Genomic DNA, 26,300 nt, shown 5'->3' on the forward strand with positions numbered 1-26,300 from the left:
CCTCGCTGTCGCACACATACACACGAGTGCACCAAGACCCCCTCCCCCCTCCTACAACTAAGGCCCACTTACCGCCACTCCGGACTTCAGCCGCCACCGCGGGGCTCTTCCTCGGGCATGGGAGCCCCGCGTCTCCACTGCTCCTCTCCTGGCCAGGCACTCTGTGGGCACGGGCTTCCCAAGACGGAAGTCCCGCCCCACGACCGGTTTCGTTTTCGCTCATTGTTCAGTGCGGGCAGAGGGGGAACAGTGATTAACGAAGAGACGCAGCTTTAAACCCCGGCTCATCCCTGTGGTTTAGTCTGAGAAGACTTCACAGCGCAGCAGCGCTAATCCGGGCTTCGAGGCTCTTAGCTCTGACCCCAGCAGCAACCCCACGCTACAGCACTCAGAACTATAAATTATTTCTTATTTATTCGCGAGGGTGGACTGCTGGCTCGTAAAATCCACTCTGGGACACCATTCGTTTCACACGCAAAGTAATGCAAAGGGGGGAGGGGCGCACTCGATTCGTATGTTTCCTTATCACACAAAACATGAGCGCTGGAGGTAACAATCTGCTTCCTACGTTGCCCCCAAGTTTTTTAGTTTCTGCAGTGGGACCCTTCAGTAGGTAGCAAGGGTGTCACCACCTGTTTGTCTGACGCTGGATTAATAAAACACTGCATTTTCAGGGTTCGGTGGCCCTGGTGTTACTGCACCTGCTGCACCCATTGTAACTATGCCTCACAACTGAACTGGATCCGTTTCTCTTGGGAGCGTATTCCTTGGAGATGTGGCAGGACAAAAGTGCCAAAGTTCTGCACACAGTGCCGCCTCTGTCCATCTATGTGAGAGGGATCCCATACTGTACATAATAAGGATATTGCAAGGGACCTCGGCTTCCGTATACAGATAAAGGATGTGTTGATGCAATGCAGTGATAAACCGCTCACGAACGGAAGGCCAGCAGTGACAAAACAAAGCAGCAGAACAACTGTGCATCCACCAAGGCCAATTCCAAGCGTTTCCAACAACTGGCCTTGTAACCTGAGCATCGCCACCCCAGAGTCCTGGCTTTTAAACCAGCAGCACCGAGCTTACAGTTTGCAAGCATTACCTTTAAAACCCCGGCATGCATCTGATCAGCACCCGGAGTCAGCCTCACTTCACTCTCCTTCATGCATGCCCTAAATCATTCCTGTTCAGACAAGTCGAGAAAACTCTGCCTATATTCTGTCAGAAAGAAGTCTAGACAATGACAGAGACAGGCACCTAACAATTCAAAAGAAATGAAAACAAAATACGAATAGATATCAGCACGAAGAACCACAAAACATACCGAGATTAACAGTGCCAAACAAAATATATAAAGGGACCCTTGACCCTGATGGTACACTGGAATATGCTATGAGGGCCCCATGCAGGCTCTGCGAGAGCTTGGTGGGTTCAACGCTGAGGTAACAATGCCAATAAATGAGTGCATTAGATTTATAGAGAAAGGCGCTACTCCACCTTTTAACGCGCCAAGCAAACAAAGGATGTAGGATGTAAGTGCCTTCTATGAGCGCTAACAAATAATGGGGTTATGAGCAAATACGCGTTGACAGGGCTGTGAGGAGAAAGACTCCAACAGCCTTTAATGTACCAGGCAGCAATCCCATTAGTGGACGCTGATTGGATCTCTCTCCTGCCCCTCAGGGTCAGGCTGAGAGGCCCGGCAGGTACTAACAGGTGATCAATAGGTGTCAGATCATGGGCTGCAAATCCCCATCTGGGGTGATGCCTGATTACATTATGGAATGCGCACGTGGCCCTTTGCGGCTGGATTGAACAGGCTTCTGTTTTTCTGTAGCTTTTTGTACCACGTGTTTGAAGTGGCGAGTCCGACGCACTCTGTGATAGAACTTGGGTTTCTAATGGTAGTGTGCATTTAAACACCAGTGTACCGTGCTTCAGTAGACAAAAGATGGCGGGCCCAAAGGTTTTCTTAGGAACTCACTGCTACCGCCAAATGCTGTGTTCCGGAATACCGAGATTGACGAATATTGATTCTACCGCATGCCTCTTTCTTCCACCACCTTCAGCAACAACTAACAGCTACCAAAAAATCTTCCTAAAGCAATACAGACTTTCATAACAAATTTATGCAACACATTGTTATATACAATGCCAATAGCTCAAACTTTAATGCTGCGAGACCTATTGCATTGCAAATGCTTGTTTAATATGAGCTAACTAAGGAACAGTCATGTCCTTATACAGAAGGCTACGATTTCAAAGGCCTTGCTTGTACGATTGGAGCTCGGGTCATGGCCATAGCCTAACCTAATATACCATGACTCTCTAAGCAGCTAGGTCACTGATTCCCTTAAGAGCGAAGTCAAAATACAGAAGTACGAATTGCGTGGATTGGGGAGGGAAAAAAGGACTTCATTAAATTATTTTCTCTAACTGTGAGAGTATCCAAAGGACCTGTGGCCCAAACATCAGCCCCATAAAGTTTAGCTGATTGGACCATACTAATGTTTTTCTTACAGTGACATCAAAAATACAATTCTCATATATATCTGCATTTGAATGGTTTAAACAATGTTGTGAACTTTTATTTAATTATGTATTCCTTTGAATAGTACTCTACATTTATATTGTAACTGTATATGTATCCATATCATGCAGTTATCATGTACTGAAATGCGTGCTACGTTAACTTGACCAAAGGCCTTAAGCATTTGGATTTCTTAATGTTTAACCTTCAATCAGAAGCTTGCTCGGGTTGCATTGTTTTTTTTCTCCTCTGCAGGTGTAGTTGTATGATCTCAAGAACAGAGAAAGGCACATTGTGTGTGAGGGCTAGGAGGACTATTTTTAGCAAGGGCAGGAAGCCTCAACGAACAAAGGGAGGATTACTGTTGGGAGGAATCCAAGGACGTACTGATGTGCAGACCAAAGGAAAGGAGTTTCAAGAGTGTTTGCTAAATTTTACAGTATGAAGGTGGAAATTAATGAACACATAATATGGGTTTCTCTAATGTCTTTTGTTGGGTTTAATTGATGATCACACTTCAGCTTTAGTCACATTCCTTTTAGTCTCAGAGGAGCGCTTTACATGAGCACCAGTTACGCTACACAAGGACACATTCATTTCTTGGGAGACATGGGGAGTTTAAGTGATTTGCCCAGAATCACAGGAAGCAGAGCCGACGCCGAGGCTAGAACCTGGTTCCCCAGCTCCAATGTTGGCAGCTCTGGCTGTAAGGCCACAGCCTCCCCCTATGCAATACTCTTTATTTAGGAGACCTTCTACAGAAGAACCACAAAGCTGACACCTTCCTACCTTACAAGATCTGATTACGAATTCCTTAATTAAAGCTCTTGTTCAGGCTTAGATAACGAGATTTAGGTTTCCTCATGCATAATAGGCAATAAGACCACAAAGTATATGCTGATCATTAGAGTCTATTTCTGATTTTCTGCATTGCTATTATCCTTGTATGTTTCATGTGAGGTAGTGTGGCTCACTGGTTAGAGGCGGCAGACCCGAGAGCAGAGGACGGCCCGGGACCAGGGTTCGATTCCCGGCGCGGCAGGTTTCTGGACCAGGGTCAGCGGACTCGATAATTCTCTCGCCTCGGTGCCCACTCTGATCAGCGATCACACTCGGCAACTCTGGGCATTAGCTTGCCTCATCCTCACTAACAGCCCCACCAGACCGCCGGGGATGCCTGGTCTCACCCTGGAGATACCCATTAAGGGACCATCTCTCAGGGAAGCCAGGAAGGGTTTCGCAGCGGTCGAAGCGCCTTGGGACCCTCCGGGTAAGTAGTGCGCTATATAAATGCCTATACATACATACATACATACATGTTATTGAAGCTAAATTTTGGGAGACGATTTGGCCTTCCAGTAGTGATTGCGTACTTTAAAAAAATATTCTTAAGACTTCTATACATCAGTTTGGCTTTACGATTGTAATAAATCCATACCTAATCTCATTTGCCAACTTTGGGTCCTCATTATGTGGCCGAATTGGTTTCACTGTAAATGAACCTGTGGATGAAGTTAACTCCCTTTAATTCCTTAGGCACCTAAAAAGGTCAGTTGCAAGGAAATGTGGACTGAAGGCTCAGTGCACATGTAGCTGTTAACTCTGAAATAGTTACTAATTGTCGATACAATTGTGATGAACATATATGGTGTGGTACCTACATTTTCAGTGCGTGTTCAACATACACTATTGATATTGTTTCCAGTGGCTATGGGGTAAGAAAGGGGTTCTAATTGTGTGCAAGCGGCTTGTTGACGCAAACGTCGCATCAATACAAGTAGTCCTCATGTTGATATTGTGCATGAGATCAAGCAGAGGGGTTGAGCGTGGGATATGAGATGCCCAGTTGAAATTACTGCATGCGGATGTGAGTGATGCTACTAGTTGGTTTTGTAGACGTGTTGCGCGTGGGGTATGAGAGGTTGTAGTATTTGGCTTAATGGGGAAAATCAGTTATGAAAATAAAGCATTTGAGAATTTATTATTTCCACCACGGTTTTGTAAGAAAATCGTGAGAGGTGGGTAGTTGGGCATAGGGGTAGAGTGTAGGGGGGCCCAATCTCCAAAGAAAAGAAGAAGAAAAGTGAAAAGGCATGATGGAGTAGATGAAGAAGGGTGTGGGGGAAGCAAGCTGCTGGTTAAGGAGAGCCTTCACCTCTTCCCTGATAAAGAAAGGAGAACAAAATACAGCAGACAAAACTACGGCAAGGGAGAATGTAGGTGCTCCTTTAGGTAAAATAATGTTCTAGAAGGCAATATGGAGATCAGGGTCTTCACCAAATTGGAGTTTATCACTGGATGAATACCATTTATTTTTTAATATTTCAAGCAAATGGTCCGGGGAACTAGAATATCAAATTTGGTATCATACAAGCTTGTTTCAAACACATACCACCATGAGCGATGCCATGTAGATGTTGTTGTCTGAAGGAGTGAAAGACTCCCTTGTGGATAATGTTGCCTGAGACCCAGTAGAGAATTGAGCGAGGAGTAGAAAAAAGGCCCTATTCTTACTGTTGTAGGTGGGCAAGAGAAATGCTAGTTTATGTTTTTGCAATAGACATGGTAGAGATGCTAAGTATTGTGTATGAGATAAACTCTGTATCTGGTGATGTTGAAGCCTCCTCCTCCATCAACAAAAGAAAAGGATGGAAGCCCAAACGTCATCTTTGTAAATCAGATGTCTCTGGCACTCCCAAACAACTTGGGCCCGCGTTTACGCAAGTTTTGTGTGGGTACTGGTGCATTCGACTCAAAGTAAAATCAATTTACTTCCCATTTTCAGGGCCTCGTGACACATCAAGAAAATTGTGTTACATCACGCGAGACCCTGCGCAAACTCTAGTAAATGATGGTCTTGGTTTTAAAGACCATCTTGTTTATTTAATATTGAATGGGGAAATCACACCTTTCTTTGAATCAAGTTTCTGCAATTCCACAGTGAGATCATCTGGCTCGCCATGTTTGTATTCAGGGAACAAGTCATAAAAAAATAGAAGTAGGGGGATGCTGTCACCGGAAGTGACAGGAACTGACGTCACGAAAGGTGCCGAGCTCCTCGTCCCTGAGAGGCCAAAGAGTGAAGTCCAGCTGTTTGGCAGGGGGAAAGGCGACTCCCCGGTAAAATAAGTGGGGGGATGCCGTCCACCTGCGTGGTACTCCCGACCCGAGCTCGGTCTGTATTACTGTAAAGGTTCAAGAATGAACCTTTTGAAGGTAGGAAGGTGACTTTTACATCACCGTAGTGCTACTCAAGCCATGGCAGAGCGTTTCTCTCCGCACCCGAACACTGATCCCAGCTATTGTGTTTATTTGAGTTGGATACAAATAATATATTTTTGCTTTGACTGTTATCCATTATGAATATTTGGTCATTACTAGACAACAGCTGGCAAGCACTTCCTGGACGTTGAATCATCACTTTCTCATGCAACTGCTGTTTTACAACAATATGCAACACGCATCTTCCCTAATAACTCCTGTATTTTTTTATTGTATAAAAAAATGCCTCTTTTATCGAAATGACTGTGACTGAGGCTGCCATCTGTACTTTTTAAAATAACTCATTTTTGTTCCCCTCAATCCTCTTATGTGCTAAGCCAGCGCTTTGCCAGTTTGTCAGCGGATTTATTTTGCATTTCTAACTTTCGTTTACAAATCTGTGCGCGGGATTTTGATGTGATCATGTACATTTAATCTCTTGTCCTCTCACTAAAGAATCATTCTAGCTTACTCTGCAATTACTTTAACCCCTGTTGACGTTCTTCTAACTTGCCCCAGCATATGTTTACTTTGCACAACAGAAACTCCCCGTTTAGCTCTGCAGTTTTACAAAGTGCTGTCAGTGTAAGGTTTGGTTTCAGCCAAATTCGTGGCAAGTGTATTTGAAATAGCGCAAGATTAAGAAGGGGGGGTCACATATCTAGTGTAAGAAATTGTCGGCTTTGTGGTAGATATACTAACCCCCAGATTCATCAAGAACACATTTTGCTATTCCTTAATAGCGAAAAATACAGATTCGCTATTAAGGAATAGCAAAATGCTATTCATCAAGAAATCACTTCAAAAATACAGATTTCTAATAACTCCTTAATTGCGACTCGCAAATTGCGAGTCGCAATTAAGGAATATCTCCCCATTCATTCCTATGGGCCTAGAGGCCCATAGGAATGAATGGGAAGACAATCTCAATTTGCTAATCGCAATTAGCGATTCGCAAATTGAGATTGCGATTTCAAGGGTGCAGAGGTGTCCAAAGGACACCCTGTTGCACCCTTGAAATTGATGTGTGCACATATGTTGCGCACACACATGCCCTTAGGGCATGTGTGTGCGCAACATGAAACTTTGAAAAATGCACTTTAGTGCATTTTTCAAAGTTTTTGCTATTTACCACGTAGTTAGACTTCGCGGTAAATAGCGGCCCCAGATTGCGAATTTGCAATTTTAAAATGGTTCATGAATTGCATTTAAGGAATCTCAAATTGAGATTCCTTAAATGCAATTAAACGCAATTTAGCGAGTTCTAGAATTGCGATTTTTGCATTTGGGATGATGAATCCCAAATGCAAAAATAGCGCTTGCAAAGGGCCAGATTCTCAGAATCTGGCCCTTTGCGAGCCGATTTTAGTTTGATGAATCTGGCTGGAAATGTCTTTCAAGATTAAGAAAGTGTTGCTGTTGCCCACTCAGGGATCCATTTAATTTCACTCATCACCAAATCATCCAACTGCCCCCGCACTTAGACTCCGATTTACTAAGAAATCACTCAGTGCAACACAGCATTAAAATTGCTGCACTGTGTTGCATGAACAGGAGAGAGCAGGACAGCGCCATGTCTACTAAGATGCTGTGCTGCTCTCTCCCTGAGCTGGTTGGACTTTATGCTGCCATGCACCAATGCAGACACTCTTGCGCCATAGTCCAAGGGTGTCTGGGATATGATTAGCATTGTTTGTGTACAGGAAGAGGTCCATTCCTGTACAAAAACAATTCTTTAGGACGTCCCCCTCTTTGTATATTTGCTGTAGAATGCAGCACACATGCACAGAGGGAAAAATGAGAAGAAATGAAAACATGTATTCCCGTTATCACTGCCTCAGGGAGAAGCAGGATTTTGGAGCAAATGCTCGCCTACAATTCTTTGTAGATAAGGATTTGCGTCAAAACCCTTGGGTAGTTGCATGGCAACGCCAATGGAATGCATTCTTGATGCAAAGTAACACAAGGTTGCACATTGTGTAGCTTTGTTTTACTTTTGGTTACAATCCAATGCAAATTGTGATCTGCATTGGATTGTAAATACCAACGCAACACTTTTCGTTGGCTTTGAGTTAAAAAAGGAAAGCAAACCCGAAGTAAAGTCTTTGTAACTTCGGGCCATGGTCTTTAACCCCTTGGCTACGGCGGTAATTCCGCCGCAGCGCTAGGGGGGAGGGGGGGCCACGCGGTGCCGCCATGCTCGTGACGGAACCGCTCCCTCACGAGACACGGGCGCACTTTGCTTGTGACGGAGTGGTTCCGTCACGGCCCGCCCGCTCAATAGAACACTCAGCGCAGGTGCGAAATCGCTGCCGCGCAGGCGTGGCGGCATGGGCCGTGACGGAACCACTCTGCCATTAGCACAGCGCGTCCGTGGCTGGTGACGGAGTGGTTCCATCACCAGCATACAAGGGGTTAATCTGCAAAACTATTTTACTGATTCCTCATTCATCCGTCACCTACTCGCCCACTGATCCAGTCACTTAAGCCAGTCTTACCTATAAGGTTCCTCCATTCCGTGTCCAGATCTGCTTGGTTGGCGAGGCAGCCTTTCATGACGTTGCGGCAATAGTTGAGGCAGGGCTTGGCATTTGCCAGGCCCCTGCAGTGAGGGCAATACACCAGTTTCATGATCGCACGAGTGCACTCCTGGTTCAAGGAAACCTAGCAGGACAACAAGAAAAGTGATAATGAAAAAGTGCAAGAGTGCACAACTTCTAGTATTGTGCGGATGGGTAATTACTGTGCATAGCAATTTCCAGCTCATTGTATTATGTTTTACTAAAGTACATATTGATTCAGATATAGCATAAGTAAGTAAAGTGTATATTAAGATGCATGCAACATGCTAGCATAAATAAATTACTGAAATTCAAGGTCTCTAACAAATTGTTCAACCTCAGCTTGGCAATCGAAAAATGACTTGCTAAAACCATAAACAGCATGGTCACAAATCTAGTTTGGAGAAGGACACTGCAGCAGTCTCATTATGGAATATCAATAAGCTTTGAGGCAAGTGAAGGAACGCCACTAGACTACACAGATTAGTGAGACTTCAAACCAATCCTCTATGCTCTTCAAGGTCTTCCATGAACTCTCAGAGCTGGAAGTCATAAAGAGTATCACACAGATTCATCAATGTCCTGATTTGCGAGTCCTTAATAGCGATTATTAAGGAATCGCTATTAAGGACTTGCAAATCGGGATTCATGTAGAAATCGCAAAATAAATTGCGATTCCTACAGCCTCCTTATTTGCGATTAGCAAATTGCCAATGGCAAATAAGGAATAAATCCCCATTCATTCCTTTGGGCCTAAAGGCCCATAGGAATGAATGGGGAGTCAATCCTTATTTGCGATTAGCAATTTGCTAATCGCAAATAAGGATGCGATTTCAAGGGTGCCAGGCGTGTCCAAAGGACACCCTGTAGCACCCCTGAAATGTCAATGTAGACTGATGTTGCGCACACACATGTCCAAAGGACATGTGTGTGTGTAACATACCACTTAGAAAAATGCACTAATGTGCATTTTTCTAAGTTTTCGCTACTTACCACGAAGTCAGACTTCGCGCTAAATAGCGGTAAAAAATAGCGAATTCACAATTTTTCAAAGGTTCATGAATAGCATTTAAGGAATCTCTAATGAGATTCCTTAAATGCGATTGCAATTTGAGAAATCGCAATTATTTGCGATTTTTCAAATTGCGAGTTCATGACCCATTGATGAATTCCAAATGCCATTTTTGCGGGCGCAAACGGCCGAATTTTGCGATTCGCACAGTTTGCGCTCGCAAAAATGCTTGATGAATCTACCTGTAAATCTTATGCCTCAGAAAAATGTTGTGCTCTACTGTCCACCTGTGAAACAAAAATATTTAAGATACATACATCTACCACTCTCAGTGACCAACCCTTCTCATCCCCTTTTCCCAACTCTTACTTTCACTGCATCGTCTTCTCAGCCTTCCTGCAACTGAAAGAGACTAAAGTCCTGGTGTCATCTTAAGCAAATTCAAAGCATCACATCCAGCCACAGGAACCTGCTCAGCCGTTCTGAATCCATGTATTAATAATATCTCAACATACTACACAGAAGAAGGATGCTGTTCCTTCAGGAGAGACAGAAAAAGGAAGAGAAGATAAGTAGCTGTCGGTCTGGAAGTAAGTGTAGGGTGGTAAGCTTAGCTGTGCAAATAAAGTGGTCCCTCACAATGATTTACCCGTGACCTACAATCCTCAGCTGTCCTGGAGGCGACCCTACGTCACTTACCTTGAAGCTGTCCAGGTTCATTGGCTCCTGTGACAGTTCCTGTGCTTTTACTCTTGTCAAGGGACCCCCTTATTAAATCTGTCTTTGGTACCCCTTAAACTATTTTAAATCACTCAACACACTACTCTACACCTACATCCACACTTGCATTCATTATTACAGCTTAAAATCAGAAAATGTCCAATAAAGAGCCCCCACAAGGGACTCATTGGGCATTGCAGAACCGGCCCAATGATGAAGCATGACACACATCTGTGTGTGTGAGGGCAATCACTTCTGATCACTCGGACTTCCAGATCTGGTCGATCAGCTTCCCGGTCCTGACCAACAGCTTCTGATCATTTCTCCTATTTCTGTCTCTCCTGGAGGAACAGCATCTTTCTTCTGTGTAACTATGATATTTTAGAACCGTGGATCTTATAATCAGCTCCTAGTCCTTCTCTTGATTTGATTTACTTAATATACTTCGACAGGCATCACTCACCAACTCAACGCAAAGATCCAAAGCGATTTGGCTTCAGATTTGTTCATCCTTGCCTAAATTCCCCGCATTTGAAGACTCGCCTCTTCAAAGATCACCGCAACTCCACCCAATAGGATTCAAAGCCCAAGACCATCTTGATTCAGTGCAAATAAAGCTAGTTAGAGAAAGCCCCTGAATGGTATCAAAATAAAATTCTTGGTGATAGGTGATGCAAACTCGACTATGCCTTTACATTGCTCACCATTCTTGGGTGCAGAGATGATTGCAGTACAAGGAGCAAAACATCTGTGTCGAGCAGTTTGATACAGACCTCCCCTTCTCTGACCAGGTAAATACTCTGGTCAAGACCAGAAGGTACTAATAAACACCTTCTGGAAAGTAGTCTCAATAGCATCGGAAGGAAAATGGTCATGCATAACAAACCGACTGATTACTAAGTTCTGACTGAAGGGCAAGCACTTGCAGTTGGGTCTTCAGCCTGGAGTTGTGGAATTGCCAATAAAACATGGGAGAATAAAAGGATTCAGCAAGCAAGCCTTGAGCTTCGAACGCATCAACAAACAGCTGAAGCTTGCACAACCACAAGGCCAACACTTGAGCTTGCAGAGCTGAAGTCACCAAGACAGAAGCTTGCAGAATTGGACCTTGTAAGCAGACAGAAGCAAATTAATTGATGTTTCAATGGAGCAGACAAGAAGAGTTCACCTATGGCAATGTTCTGCTCAAAGAGTGTGCATGTGCTACTGAAAGAGGAAGCACTTAGTGATGAGGTTCCGCGCTACAGAACAGCCATGATGGATTGGTCAAAGTCCACATTTTTGTATGGGCAAACAATCATGTTGCCAAAAATACCAACAAGAAATATTAAGAAAACGTACTGCAAATATTGGACATTGTCTTGAAGGGCCACTGTGCACCGGCCTGTGATCCAAACAATGAGCCCGTACATAGATCGATAGATAAGGAATAAACTGGAGTAAGCTTCAATGCAGACAAGAATGCCAGTGAATGGTCTGAGGAACCACAGATTAGGCAAGAGCAGGAACTCAAATGCTCTCAGCATGGATTTGAGAGTGAGAAAAATTGAAAAATTCCGAAAAGAAACTGAAAGCCCTAGGTTGTACAGAATCTGCAGTGACTGTACCTTCTGTCTTGGCTTTGTGCATCCAGGCATGAGTTACTTCAACCTTCTGCAGAGGATGGATGAGTGACATGTGAACCTAATGCTATTCAAGCTGCAAATCTATTCTTACATGGAAACAATGTGTTTCACTCTGTGAATCTGTTTTAGATTCACATACTGTGCAAAGAGTAGCGAGTATTGATTTCAATTACATAGTTGATTCTGGTGTAGTCATTTCAAATAAAAAATCATGCAATTGCTCCCAAACGGTTTGGACTCGGCTAATCTTCGGTATTGAATACAAATTCTTTCTTTATTCGGATTTTGTTACAACCATAAAAGGCAGAAACAACTGTAAAAAAAAAAAACAGTACCTAAAAATTCATAGGCGCCTATATATAAAAACATTGCACATAGAAGAAATAAATACAGATGCTACAACATTCAGTTATTCATCCATAGTATTCAGTATCATTTTCAACATCCACAATGCTGTTCTGTTCCATCATGTATGCCTCAGTGACACTGAGCTTGAGAAACATTTTTCTAGGACGATGTTGACATCAATCTTGAATTTCCTCAAACAGAAAAGGTGATTTCAAGGTCTTTTTCTAAGCATTTAAATCCTGAGAGCAAGATTGATTATATGACCTACTTGAATGTTTTGCCTTGAAGATTGTTTTTTAGGCTGGTGCATGTTGTTGGGAGACTTCGAGGAGTCAAATGGCCTGGGTTTAGTGAATTTCGATTTGTTCAGTAATCGAATGGGACTCAAGTTCTTGAAAAGACAGATTTTCAAAATCGCTGCCTTTTTCATCGGTAGAGGATTCTTCTGCCTCAGCTGATGGTTGGATGTCCACTCGGGAAGACCTCACATACGATGGATTGGAGGATAAATACCAACGTTTCTGTCTCCAAATTTTAATGTATTTGAAGCTTGAATTTTGGACAGGCCCTTAAACTGAGCTTCGCTGAGGTGCCTCGTTAAACATGGATTACATGTACTTTTGCGGCCGGCATGACTTTGCAGGTGGGGGGCGGGGGGTTTGGGTCATGCGGGTTCACAGCTGGGAGGCGGGGGTGTTTAGTTTAATTAAAATTCAAATTAAAACTTACCTTACCGGGTCCCGTGCCGCCTCAGCTCCTGGACAGGTCCCACGTTTTCCTGCTGAACAGGAAGCAGCCACAGGCAACCTCCCTCCATTCCCCTAAGCCAATAACAATGCTGCAATGGCAGCGTTGTGATTGGTGCGGACTGCGCCCAGCCGGGCACCTATGGGGAGGCCCTTTTCTCTATGTAGGATGTATGCAGCCTACATAGAGAAAAGGCAGAGTGCGCATGACTGGTTTGGTCAGCCCCAGAGGGCAGACCAAACAGACAGGGCCCACAGCATTGGGCAAGCCGCAAGCTCCCCAACCCACCCACCTGCAACCAGGCATACCCTTCTGCTTTCTCGCAGTGCGAGAACCAGAAACACAAAATGGTATTAAAAATACAATTTTATGTTTCTGCTTCCCGCACTGCGAGAAAGCAGTAAGGCGACGCTCCTCCGCCTTAATGGAGGAGCCGCCCCTGTAACACATAGGTGCTTTACATTTCACTGAAAATAAAGCCCTTGAAAAAAGCACCCCACCTAACCTGGATTATGAGGATGAACTTCTCCAACTTCACCGTTAGATGGCAGCATATGCACACCATGCTTGTCAATAAGTGCTTCATCATGATGCAAACTGTTTGGGGTAAATGTTAATGTTTTTGAGCTTCTTGTCGGTTAACTACATTAGATTCCATATAATTTAAAATATAAGACCATCCAAACCAACCGCCAGTCTAGCAACAAACAAATACAAAACAAAAACCCAATCTATAGGTGATTCACTGAAATCCAGAAATGAAAGACACAAGAAAGTGAGTCTGCTGCTACCCCGGTGGTGTAGCTACATTTTACCACTCTCTTCTTAGATAATGGGAGTCACACTTGCTACTTGTGTCAGCAATATGGCTTCCACTGTTAAGGGCAGCCTTAAGTGGCAGCGTATTACTAAGATACCTGACTTGTGATTTAAAGTTTGGTGGACAGGGTACTCTGCCACAAACTCGATGGAGGACCCTGCCCACCAAAGCCTTGGTTCGACTGCTTCATTTTAGAGACAAGGCCTTAGTATTAAGTTGAAGGACAGAATACTTCCACAGACAGCCCAACAGATTAAGGGCAGAGAGAAGAAGGATATTTTACCCCCTCTCAAACCCTATTTAGGGCGGATGGTGTAATGTATTTTTTACGGTCCATCACCACCAAGGATAACCTGGTGGCAAGGGAAAGCCATGGAAAAACCCTGCAGTGAGGCATAGCCAAAAAACTATAATAACTCCCACACACTGGGTTAAAAATTCCAGTGTGTGGGTCATTAGTTTTTTGTTTTTCAAAACCAAACTTCCACTTTGCGAGTTTGTTTATGAAACACTAAAAACATTAAACTTTTTTCCCCTCCAATTAATACAACGAAGCTGCCCCGGGGGCCATTCTTCTTTTTGACAATCCGTGTGAGACTCATGGGACCTTGGCAATTTTTTCTGATATATTTTTGTTTTGCCCCTGGGGGTGGTCCCGCCCATGGGGCCTAGGGGGTAGGGGTATCCCTACTCTGCCACCATATATATTTTATTTTAACATGTTCAGGACAGGGGACTAGGTCCCAGAGTCCTGTAATGGCTGCAGCAACATTTGTCTCATGTTGCTGGAAGCCAATCAGGATATTCGCTCCTGCGGGAGTCTGACTCCCCCGGGAGCAAATTGGGGCAAAGGAGAAAAAAATAGAACGCTTTATTTTTAAAAATTGGGTTTGAGACCAACCATCCAGATAAAAATATTTTTTTGTACCTTAATATCTCAAAAACTACTAAATTGATTTACAGCAAATCACAAAAAGCACAATCTGCGTACCAAATTTGCTGTAAATCCATTCTGCAGTTTTTGCTGTAGCCTTGCCTAATGAAGTCCATGGAAAATACCTAAGGATTTTGCTATTTGGAACACTCCTTTTTTTTCTCGGTCCCCGATTGACCCCAATACCTTCCATGCACAAATAAGTCAAAAACTAGCACATTTTTGGAAAGTGTGGTGGAGATTCGTTAAACGGTGTCAACATAATGAGCAACACAAAAACCCTTCTCCTATAGAACAGCTGACCTAACTGTAACTACCCATTGAGTAACATATATATATATATATATATATATATATATATATATATATATATATATATATATTAAAGCTCCGCAGGTCAACAACCGGCAACAGATCGGCACTCACAGCAGAGATTAAACCACGTACGGTTTATTTAGCGCAGCAATCAAAAACCAGACGCGTTTCAGCACTTGCCTTCGTCAGTGTCAGCTGGCGACGGCAAGGCGGAAGTAAATAAAGGCATTATTCCATGAAATGAAAAACGGACCATAATACAAATGAAAGCGCCATCTTGGAGTGATGAAATAACGCTATTTACAGTGCAAAAGTAAACTTTCTCGTGCAATGTATGTATAGCTGTACAATTGATCATTCCTCAATACATTGAATTAATTAAAGTATCTGTTTCCAAACATTAAGCCCTGGATGGGCAATTACTAAATTCAAATTAAAGCCTAACATCATAAATCAGCATCAGTATCATTGCTCGACTAATCACATTTCTGCGCTGGTAAACAGTTCATATTTTCTATTCCCCATAAATCTTCGAATAATTGGCAATGCTTGAGGCCTGGATGGCCATGTTATTCAAACTCCCAATTAAATTGACCAAACTTACATAAACATACTAAGTCAAATCCCATGTCAATTGATCAAAGGGGTTGAACTGTAAACCAAATGATTCCAAAAAGCATTTTGTGTAGGTGTAGATTTGCTTCAGACAGTGACACAGTTCAGGATACGAGGATCGTGTTTATAGGTGTGATAATAGCTCTTCCCCTGCATTGAGTCCTCCTGGTGACTTAGTTTGGAGGTCGATAATATATTGTGACTTCAAACGTCTAAGTCTCCGTTTCAGATCTCCACCCCTGATGTCCTGAGGGATGCAGTCTAAGCTGAAAAAGCTGAGTTGAGTCCTATTGCTATTGTGGTGACTTGCAAAATGCCGGGCCATCGGATAGCTTTCATCTTTATTGGCAATGGCCCGTTGATGCTCTAAGATCCTGAGTTTAACTGCTTTCGTGGTGCTCCCTACGTACATCCGTCCGCAGGGGCACTTCAGGCAGTATACCACAAATGTGGTTGAACAAGTAATAAACTTCAATGGTTTTTTAAATGCTAATTCCTAACTATATAAGGCCTGAAATCTATGGTTTTTTAAGTGAATATATATATATATATATTCACTGACAAAACCATAGGTTTCACACCAGTTATAGTTAGCAGGAAATTTTACTGACATAAAACCATTGAAATTCCCACGTTATAGTTAGTTGGACTCACTATAACTTGCGCGCCTGCAATGCACTGCTGATGACATCACATATTACATCACTCATGACATGGTCAGTGACATCACTCATGACATCACTGATGACACCATCCAGTGAATGTGTGTCTTTCTGAAAAATAAATTTGTTTTATATATGTATTTGTAAAGGTCGATGGAAGAATAAATGTTTAAATAAGTATGTAAATGGATGATTTTTAAAAAAAAAATTGGTTGGTTAACTGGCTTATTAAGTGTATCTTAGTGAATACATATATTAGCGAGTATTGTTTAAATATTTAAATGTTTGTATCAGTGTTTCTCTTTGTGTATAAGTGGCTGCAGGGGTTGGTGACTGACTCACTGTTTGTATGTGTTTTGAAGACAGCATATGTGCAGGACTGTATGGGTGGATGAGTGTGTATATGTGTGTGTTAGTGAGTGAATGACTGTCTCACTAGTGTCTTCATTAGTAACGACATATGTTTTAATCTAGTATATGTGAGTATTGATGTATATAAGTGAGTATAGTATATATAGTGAGAGATTGTAGGAGTTCCTGTTTAAATAAGTATGTGTTTCTATAAGTGATTGTTTAAGAGAGTAAGTATGTGTAAGTTTCCTTAGAAGTAAGGTGGTAGTGTGTGTATAAATGTATATGCAAATAAATGGATGTTCAATAGTTTATTTGCATGTGTGAGTATGTGTGTGAGTAACTTTTGGATGACTGCTGATGTGTAACAGGATGTATAGGTGTATCACTACATATGATGAGTGAGTATATATATGAGTGACTATATAGAACTGGTGGTGAATGAGTGGATGTGTATATAGATGGTGGAATTACTGAATTGGTTGTTGTTACTGGTTTGGGTACCTCCATTTTTTTGAAAATGTTTGTTTCTATTTATGAATATGTGTTTCAAGCGTTACATTACACTGAAATTAGGTCTGTCACTCTGTCACAAGGATGGTGTCATCAGTGATGTCATGAGTGATGTCACTGACCATGTCATGAGTGATGTAATATGTGATGTCATCAGCAGTGCATTGCAGGCGCGCAAGTTATAGTGAGTCCAACTAACTATAACGTGGGAATTTCAATGGTTTTATGTCAGTAAAATTTCCTGCTAACTATAACTGGTGTGAAACCTATGGTTTTGTCAGTGAATTTAATAGGTTTTTTAAATGCTAATTCCGAACTATAACTGGTGTGAAACCTATGGTTTTTTCAGTGAATTTCAAAGGTTTTTTAAATGCTAATTCCTAACTATAACTGGTGTGAAACCTATGGTTTTTTCAGTGAATTTCAAAGGTTTTTTTAATGCTAATTCCTAACTATATAAGACCTGAAAGCCCACCAGGAATCTCCAGTATGCGCCAGGGGACTGCATTGCAGAGAGGTGTAATGAAGCCACAACCCTTTTTACACCTCTCTGCAACGCAACCCCCGTGCATGTTTAAAGAGGGGGAACTAATTCCCCTTGCATACTGGGGGCCCCTGGGGGCCAATTAGCCCACCTGGAACCTCCAGTATGCGCCAGGGGCTGCATTGCAGAGGTGTAATGAGACTATGCCCCTTGTTACACCTCTCTGCAACGCAGCCCACTGCCGCGTTTGCAGAGGGGGAACTAATTCCCCTTGCATACTGGGGGTCCCTGGGGTCAACTAGTCCACCAGGAGCCTCCAGTATGCGCGAGGGTGCTGCATTGCAGAGAAGTGTAATGAGGCCACACCCTTGTTACACCTCTCTGCAATGCAGGCCACTGGCGCGTTTGCAGAGGGGGGACTAATTCCCCTTGCATACTGGGGGTCCCTGGATCATATCTGCCCAAACACCGATATTCCGAACGATTGTAAATGACTTTTCTTGAGAAACATTTGGATTTGGATTATCATGTCCTATACTTTGGAATTTTTGAAAGACTGACTTTGAGGATGCTATAAATTACTCAAGTCTGCCCGAATTGTGTGGGTAAAATTGATACCTAGTCACTTTGAATAAGAATATACTTATGTCTCGTCTAACATTTGGAAGAAATATCTAGTTATATGACAACTGGATACCGACATAACTTGAAGGAAATAAGAACGCCCTGAAGAAGTTCTGTTGTACAGAACGAAACCTTTCGGCTGGCTGTGGTACATAAACTTAAGGAAAATAAAAGCATTTGAATATACACCAAGATTCAGCGCTTCAATAAGGACTCTAAGTGATATGATTTGATTGGACTCATTGTGAAAGTGGTGCTGTGCCAAACTTTGGAATATTCTCCACTACTCTCTACTACTTACTCTCTCCGACTCCACTACTCTCAAATACTCACTGTCTACTACTCATTCTCTACTACTCTACTACTCTCTACTACTCTCTCTCTACTACTCACTCCCTACTACTCGCTACTCGCTACTCCCTACTACTCACTATCTACTACTCTCTACTACTCACTCTCTACTACTCTCTCCCTACTACTCACTCTTTACTACTCACTACTACTCTCTACTACTCACTCTCTACTTCTCACTCTCTACTACTCTCTACTACTCACTCTCTACTACTCTCTCTCTACTAGTCTCTACTACTCACTCTACTACTCACTCTCTACTACTCACTACTATTCTCTCTGCTACTCATTCTCTACTACTCTCTACTACTCACTCTCTACTACTCACTCTCTACTACTCACTCTTTACTACTCTCTACTACTCACTTTCTACTGCTCTCTACTACTCACTCTACTACTTACTCTCTACTACTCTCTACTACTCACTCTCTACTACTCACTCTCTACTACTCTCTACTACTCACTCTACTATTCACTCTACTACTCTCTACTACTCACTCTCTGCTACTCTCTCTACTGCTCTCTACTACTCTCCACTACTCACTCTCTACTCTCTATTACTCACTCTCTACTCTCTACCTCTCTACCTCTCTCTTCTTCTCTCTCTACTAATCTCTACCTCTCTACCGCTACCTCTCTACCTCTCTACCTCTACACCTCTACCTCTCTACCTCTCTCTACACGCACACATATACACATATATGCATATATATATGCATATGCATTTATATATGTATGTGTATGTATAAAAAAACAACAAAACATTTTTTTTTTAAACAGCTACTTATAAAACTGTCATTCTTTTTCCCCATGGTACACTCCCCGGTACGCGCACAGGTGCGCGCACCGGTGCGCGTACCGGGCGCTCCCCCCGCGAAAATCAAAAAAGATTTTTTTTTTTTTTGCCCCGCGGGGCCCTTTTATGGCCCCCACATCAAACCTAGGGAGTCAAGGGGGGTCTACTCTGCCCCCTTATGGTCATTTCCCTCTTTGTTTTGGCCACCTCTTGTGTCTCGATTTTACCGAGACACAAGATGGCGGCCACTCCGGACTGTTTAGAATGTTTACAGACACCCGAGAGCCAATCAGCTTTCCTCACGCAAGTCGCGTGGCGCGCACGGTACGCGCACCGGTGCGCGTACCGGTGCGCTGCTATAGATATATATATTTTTTTGAACCTAAATTACTCAAAATCCAGTGGAGCACATATCTTGAGACATAGCAAAGGCACATCGGGCTACCAGTCCCTACAATTTTGCCAAGTTTGGTGGAAATCCATTCAGCCGTTCGGGCTAAAAGTGAAATCGACCGCCCTATGGAAATTAACATGGGGAAAACGCGTTTTGGGACCCCCCTTTTATCTTGGCCCCCGCTTGACGAATCCCCCCCAATCTTTCAGGGAAGGACCGGGGCGCCGCGAGGCCATTTTCAGGAAATTTTCAGGCAGATTTGTCAACCGGTGCCAAAGTTATTCCAAATAGAATTTTGAGATTTAATATTGAAAAAAATCCTAACTATAACTACCTACTGGCGACCGCCAGTAGGTAATATATATATATATATATATATATATATATATATATATATATATATATATATATATATATATATATATATATATATATATATATATATATATATATATATATATTCACTTAAAAAACCATAGGTTTCAGGCCTTATATAGTTAGGAATTAGCATTTAAAAAACCATTGAAATTGCTCCTATATAGTTAGTTGTACTAACTATATTTCGCACACCCGCAATCCACTGCTGATGATGTCACATATTACATCATTCATGACACGGTCAGTGACATTACTGATGACATCACTGATGAATTTGCAAGGTTTTTAAATGCTAATTCCTAACTATATCAGGCGTGAAACCTATATTTTTTTTCAATAAATTTCAAAGGTTTTGTAAATGCTAATTCTATTAGCGGATAACGTTTATATATGTTATTATCCTTATGGGACCACCTGAGCAGCCATCTTGTTTCTCAGGAGAAGTGAGGCACAAGAGAGCACAAAACAAGAGTGAAAACGCGAAAAGGGGGCAGGGTTGAGACCCCCTAGCCCTTCTCAGGGGGTCCCAGAAGGACCACCAAGTGCAAAAAATTTTTATTTATTTTTAAAATTGTGGGGTACGCGCACGGTACGCACACGGTACGCGTATGGTGCGCGTACCCCGCGATTTTGTTCGATTTTTTTTTTGCCCTTGAGGGTCCTTTTGGGACCCCCTGAGAAGGGCTAGAGGGTAGGGGGGTCTCTACCCTGCCCCCTTTTCGTGTTTTCCACTCTTGTTTTGGGCTCTCTTGTGCCTCAGTTCTCCTGAAAAACAAGATGGTGGCCAACACTTCCTGGTTTGGACAGTTTGGAATGTTGACAGTCGACTGCCAGCCAATCAGAAACTCGCTCGCACACGTAAGGGTACGCCCACGTACGCGTACGATACGCGTACGGTGCGCGTACGGTGAGCGCATATAGATATATAATTTGCTCAAATTCAATTTTCTCAACAACTACTGGAGGGATTTTCACAAAATATAGAAAAGGCACTACTGCATACCTGTCCCTACCATTTTGCCAAGTTTGGTGTAATTCCGTTCAGCCGTTCGGGCTGTAGCCGTGTCTAAAGGTCCCATAGAAAATGCCATTTGAAACATTTCAAATTCAATTTTCTCAAGAAATACAGGAGGGATTTTCACCAAACATAGCAAAGGCACATCTGCATACCAGGCCCTACCATTTTGCCAAGTTTGGTGTAATTCCATTCATCCGTTCGGGCTGTAGCCGTGTCTAAAGGTCCCTATAAAAATGAACACGGGGAAAACACGTTTTGGGACCCCCCTTTCGGCCCCCGCTTGACGAATCCCCCCGAAACTTTCAGGGAAGGAGCGGAGCGGAGCTGGCCGAAATTCTGGAAAATTACACACAGATTCCTCAATCGGCGCCAAAGTTATTCCCAATAGAATGTTGAGCGCATATAGATATATAATTAGCTCAAATTCAATTTTCTCAACAACTACTGGAGGGATTTTCACCAAATATAGCAAAGGCACATCTGCATACCAGGCCCTACCATTTTACCAAGTTTGGTGTTATTCCCTTCAGCCGTTCGGGCTGTAGCCGTGTCTAAAGGCCCCTATGGAAATTAACATGGGGAAAACACGTTTTGGGACCCCCCTTTTTTCTCGGCCCCCGCTTAACGAATCCCCCCGAAACTTTCAGGGAAGGAGCAGAGTGGAGCTGGCCGAAATTCTGGAATTTTAAGGAAAATTACACGCAGATTCCTCAATCGGCGCCAAAGTTATTCCCAATAGAATGTTGGGGGTTTCCTATGGTAACTAGGTCTTAACTATATATACCTACTGGCGACCGCCAGTAGGTAATTAATATATATATATATATATTCACTGAAAAAACCATAGGTTTCACACCAGTTATAGTTAGGAATTAGCATTTAAAAAACCTATTAAATTCACTGACAAAACCATAGATTTCACACCATTTATAGTTAGCTGGAAATTTTACTGACATAAAACCATTGAAATTCCCACGTTATAGTTAGTTGGACTCACTATAACTTGCGCGCCTGTAATGCACTGCTGATGACGTCACATATTACATCACTCATGACATGGTCAGTGACATCACTCATGACATCACTGATGACACCATCCAGTGAATGTGTGTCTTTCTGAAAAATAAATTTGTTTTATATATGCATTTGTAAAGGTCGATGGAAGAATAAATGTTTAAATACGTGTGTAAATGGATGTTTTTTTAAAAAAAAAATGGTTGGGTAACTGGCTTATTACGTGTATCTTAGTGAATACATATATTAGCGAGTATTGTTTAAATATTTAAATGTTTGTATCAGTGTTTCTCTTTGTGTATAAGTGGCTGCAGGGGTTGGTGACTGACTCACTGTTTGTATGTGTTTTGAAGACAGCATATGTGCAGGACTGTATGGGTGGATGAGTGTGTATATGTGTGTGTTAGTGAGTGAATGACTGTCTCACTAGTGTCTTCATTAGTAACGACATATGTTTTAATCTAGTATATGTGAGTATTGATGTATATAAGTGAGTATAGTATATATAGTGAGAGGTTGTAGAAGTTCCTGTTTAAATAAGTATGTGTTTCTATAAGTGATTGTTTAGGAGAGTAAGTATGGGTAAGTTTCCTTAGAAGTAAGGTGGTAGTGTGTGTATAAATGTATATGCAAATAAATGGATGTTCAATAGTTTATTTGCATGTGTGAGTATGTGTGTGAGTAACTTTTGGATGACTGCTGATGTGTAACAGGATGTATAGGTGTATCACTACATATGATGAGTGAGTATATATATGAGTGACTATATAGAACTGGTGGTGAATGAGTGGATGTGTATATAGATGGTGGAATTACTGAATTGGTTGTTGTTACTGGTTTGGGTATCTCCATTTTTTTGAAAATGTTTGTTTCTATTTTTGAATATGTGTTTCAAGCGTTACATTACACTGAAATTAGGTCTGTCACTCTGTCACAAGGATGGTGTCATCAGTGATGTCATGAGTGATGTCACTGACCATGTCATGAGTGATGTAATATGTGACGTCATCAGCAGTGCATTACAGGCGCGCAAGTTATAGTGAGTCCAACTAACTATAACGTGGGAATTTCAATGGTTTTATGTCAGTAAAATTTCCAGCTAACTATAAATGGTGTGAAATCTATGGTTTTGTCAGTGAATTTAATAGGTTTTTTAAATGCTAATTCCTAACTATAACTGGTGTGAAACCTATGGTTTTTTCAGTGAATTTCAAAGGTTTTTTAAATGCTAATTCCTAACTATAACTGGTGTGAAACCTATGGTTTTTTCAGTGAATTTCAAAGGTTTTTTTTAATGCTAATTCCTAACTATATAAGACCTGAAAGCCCACCAGGAATCTCCAGTATGCGCCAGGGGACTGCATTGCAGAGAGGTGTAATGAAGCCACAACCCTTTTTACACCTCTCTGCAACGCAGCCCCCGTGCATGTTTGAAGAGGGGGAACTAATTCCCCTTGCATACTGGGGGCCCCTGGGGGCCAATTAGCCCACCTGGAACCTCCAGTATGCGCCAGGGGCTGCATTGCAGAGGTGTAATGAGACTATGCCCCTTGTTACACCTCTCTGCAACGCAGCCCACTGCCGCGTTTGCAGAGGGGGAACTAATTCCCCTTGCATACTGGGGGTCCCTGGGGTCAACTGGTCCACCAGGAGCCTCCAGTATGCGCGAGGGAGCTGCATTGCAGAGAAGTGTAATGAGGCCACACCCTTGTTACACCTCTCTGCAATGCAGGCCACTGGCGCGTTTGTAGAGGGGGGACTAATTCCCCTTGCATACTGGGGGTCCCTGGATCATATCTGCCCAAACACCGATATTCCGAACGATTGTAAATTACTTTTACTACTCTCTACTACTCACTCTACTATTCACTCTACTACTCTCTACTACTCACTCTCTGCTACTCTCTCTACTGCTCTCTACTACTCTCTACTACTCACTCTCTACTCTCTATTACTCACTCACTACTCTCTACCTCTCTACCTCTCTCTTCTTCTCTCTCTACTAATCTCTACCTCTCTACCGCTACCTCTCTACCTCTCTACCTCTACACCTCTACCTCTCTACCTCTCTCTACACGCACACATATACACATATATGCATATATATATATATGCATATGCATTTATATATATGTATGTGTATGTATAAAAAAAACAACAAAACATTTTTTTTTTAAACAGCTACTTTTAAAACTGTCATTCTTTTTCCCCATGGTAAGCTCCCCGGTACGCTTACTGGTTGGCGTACCGGTGCGCGTACCGGGCGCTCACCCCGCGAAAATCAATTTTTTTTTTAATTTTTTTTTTGCTCCGCGGGGCCCTTTTATGGCCCCCACATCAAACCTAGGGGGTCAAGGGGGGTCTACTCTGCCCCCTTATGGTCATTTCCCTCTTTGTTTTGGCCACCTCTCGTGTCTCGATCCTACCGAGACACAAGATGGCGGCCGCTCCGGACTGTTTAGAATGTTTACAGACACCCCAGAGCCAATCAGCTTTCTGCGCGCAAGTCGCGGTAAGCGCCCGGTGCGCGTACCGGTGCGCGTACCGGAGCGCGGCTATAGATATATATATTTTTTTGAACCTTAATTACTCAAAATCCACTGGAGCACATATCTTGAGACATAGCAAAGGCACATCGGGCTACCAGTCCCTACAATTTTGCCAAGTTTGGTGGAAATCCATTCAGCCGTTCGGGCTAAAAGTGAAATCGACCGCCCTATGGAAATTAACATGGGGAAAACGCGTTTTGGGACCCCCCTTTTATCTCGGCCCCCGCTTGACGAATCCCCCCCAAACTTTCAGGGAAGGACCGGAACGCCGCGAGGCCATTTTGAGGAAATTTTGAGGCAGATTCGTCAACCGGCGCCAAAGTTATTCCAAATAGAATTTTGAGATTTAACATTGAAAAAAATCCTAACTATAACTACCTACTGGCGACCGCCAGTAGGTAATATATATATATATATATATATATATATATATATATATATATATATATATATATATATATATATATATATATATATATATATATATATATATATATATATATATATATATACATATATATATACATACATATATATTCACTGAAAAAACATGGGTTTCAGGGGTGTTATAGTTAGCTCTACATTTCACTCGTATAAAACCATTGAAATTCCCCCGTTATAGTTAGTTGTACTAACTATAACTTGTGCGCCTGCAATCCACTGCTGATGATGTCACATATTACATCATTCATGACATGGTCAGTGACATCACTGATGACATCACTGATGACGTCATCCAGTGATGTGGTTTGGTTCTTTATTTAAATATGTATTATATGTATATAAAAATCTGCCTTGAAGACGGAGTGGATGTATAAGTGTGTGAATGGAGGATTTAGTACCAATGTGATTGACTCTTTAAGTGAGGAATTTTAAGTGTCTCACTAAATATATGGGATAGTGATTAAACTGTATGAATACCTGTATCACTCTGTTAAATGAGTATTTGTATGGGATAGTGAATGAATGTGTGTGTGGTTGGGTGGGACGTGTGTGACTGTGGAAAGATGTGTAAATAGTTGATTTAGTAGGTATATGAGGTTAAGACTGTATGTGGAAACAGTTGTTTGGGTGAATGAATCTCTTTATGGGTAAGGTGATTAGTAAATATATTTCTCAATGATATATGTCCAACAAATGAAAAATATAAAAGGCAGTGTATGTGACATACATAAGACTCAGTGATTGTATGAGTGACGTATGGATAACTGTATACTTGTAATACTGATTTTATAACACACTAAGTATGAGTGGTGTTTGTATAAGTGTATAGCTCAGTAAATGTAAGTATGATCTATTGTTTGCATACGTGAGTAGGATGTCTGCATAAAGGACTAGGATATGTGCTGCTGTGTAATTTTGATGTAGGTATATAAGTATATTTAATACTGTTCTATTGATCTTTGTTAGCATGTATGAGTGAATCTATAGGTAAGTGTTTAGATGTGTGTGTAGATGTAGGAATCACTGAGTGGGTTTTTAGAAACTTGTACTGGTGTGTCAATGTTTCAAATATGGTACTTCATATTTTATAATGTGTGTTAAAAGATTATGCTACTGTATGATCAGATTTATCAGCTTGTCACTTGGATGATGTCATCAGTGATGTCATTTGAGATGTCATCAGTGATGTCACTGACCATGTCATGAATGATGTAATATGTGACATCATCAGCAGTGG

General features: G+C 42.1%; 1 protein-coding gene across 1 annotated transcript in view; it reads right to left on the minus strand.

Moving 5' to 3' along the window:
* Window positions 1-26,300, minus strand: part of GPC1 (glypican 1) — a 415,429-nt gene that overhangs the window by 82,850 nt on the left and 306,279 nt on the right. The window contains exon 4 of the mRNA XM_086943806.1: window positions 8,287-8,452. Within this exon, the coding sequence (XP_086799932.1) occupies window positions 8,287-8,452 (166 nt within the window). The remainder of the gene's footprint in view (window positions 1-8,286; window positions 8,453-26,300) is intronic.

This window comes from Lissotriton vulgaris, chromosome 11, assembly GCF_964263255.1.
Source record: "Lissotriton vulgaris chromosome 11, aLisVul1.2, whole genome shotgun sequence".
In the NCBI taxonomy this organism is placed as follows: Eukaryota; Metazoa; Chordata; class Amphibia; order Caudata; family Salamandridae; genus Lissotriton; species Lissotriton vulgaris.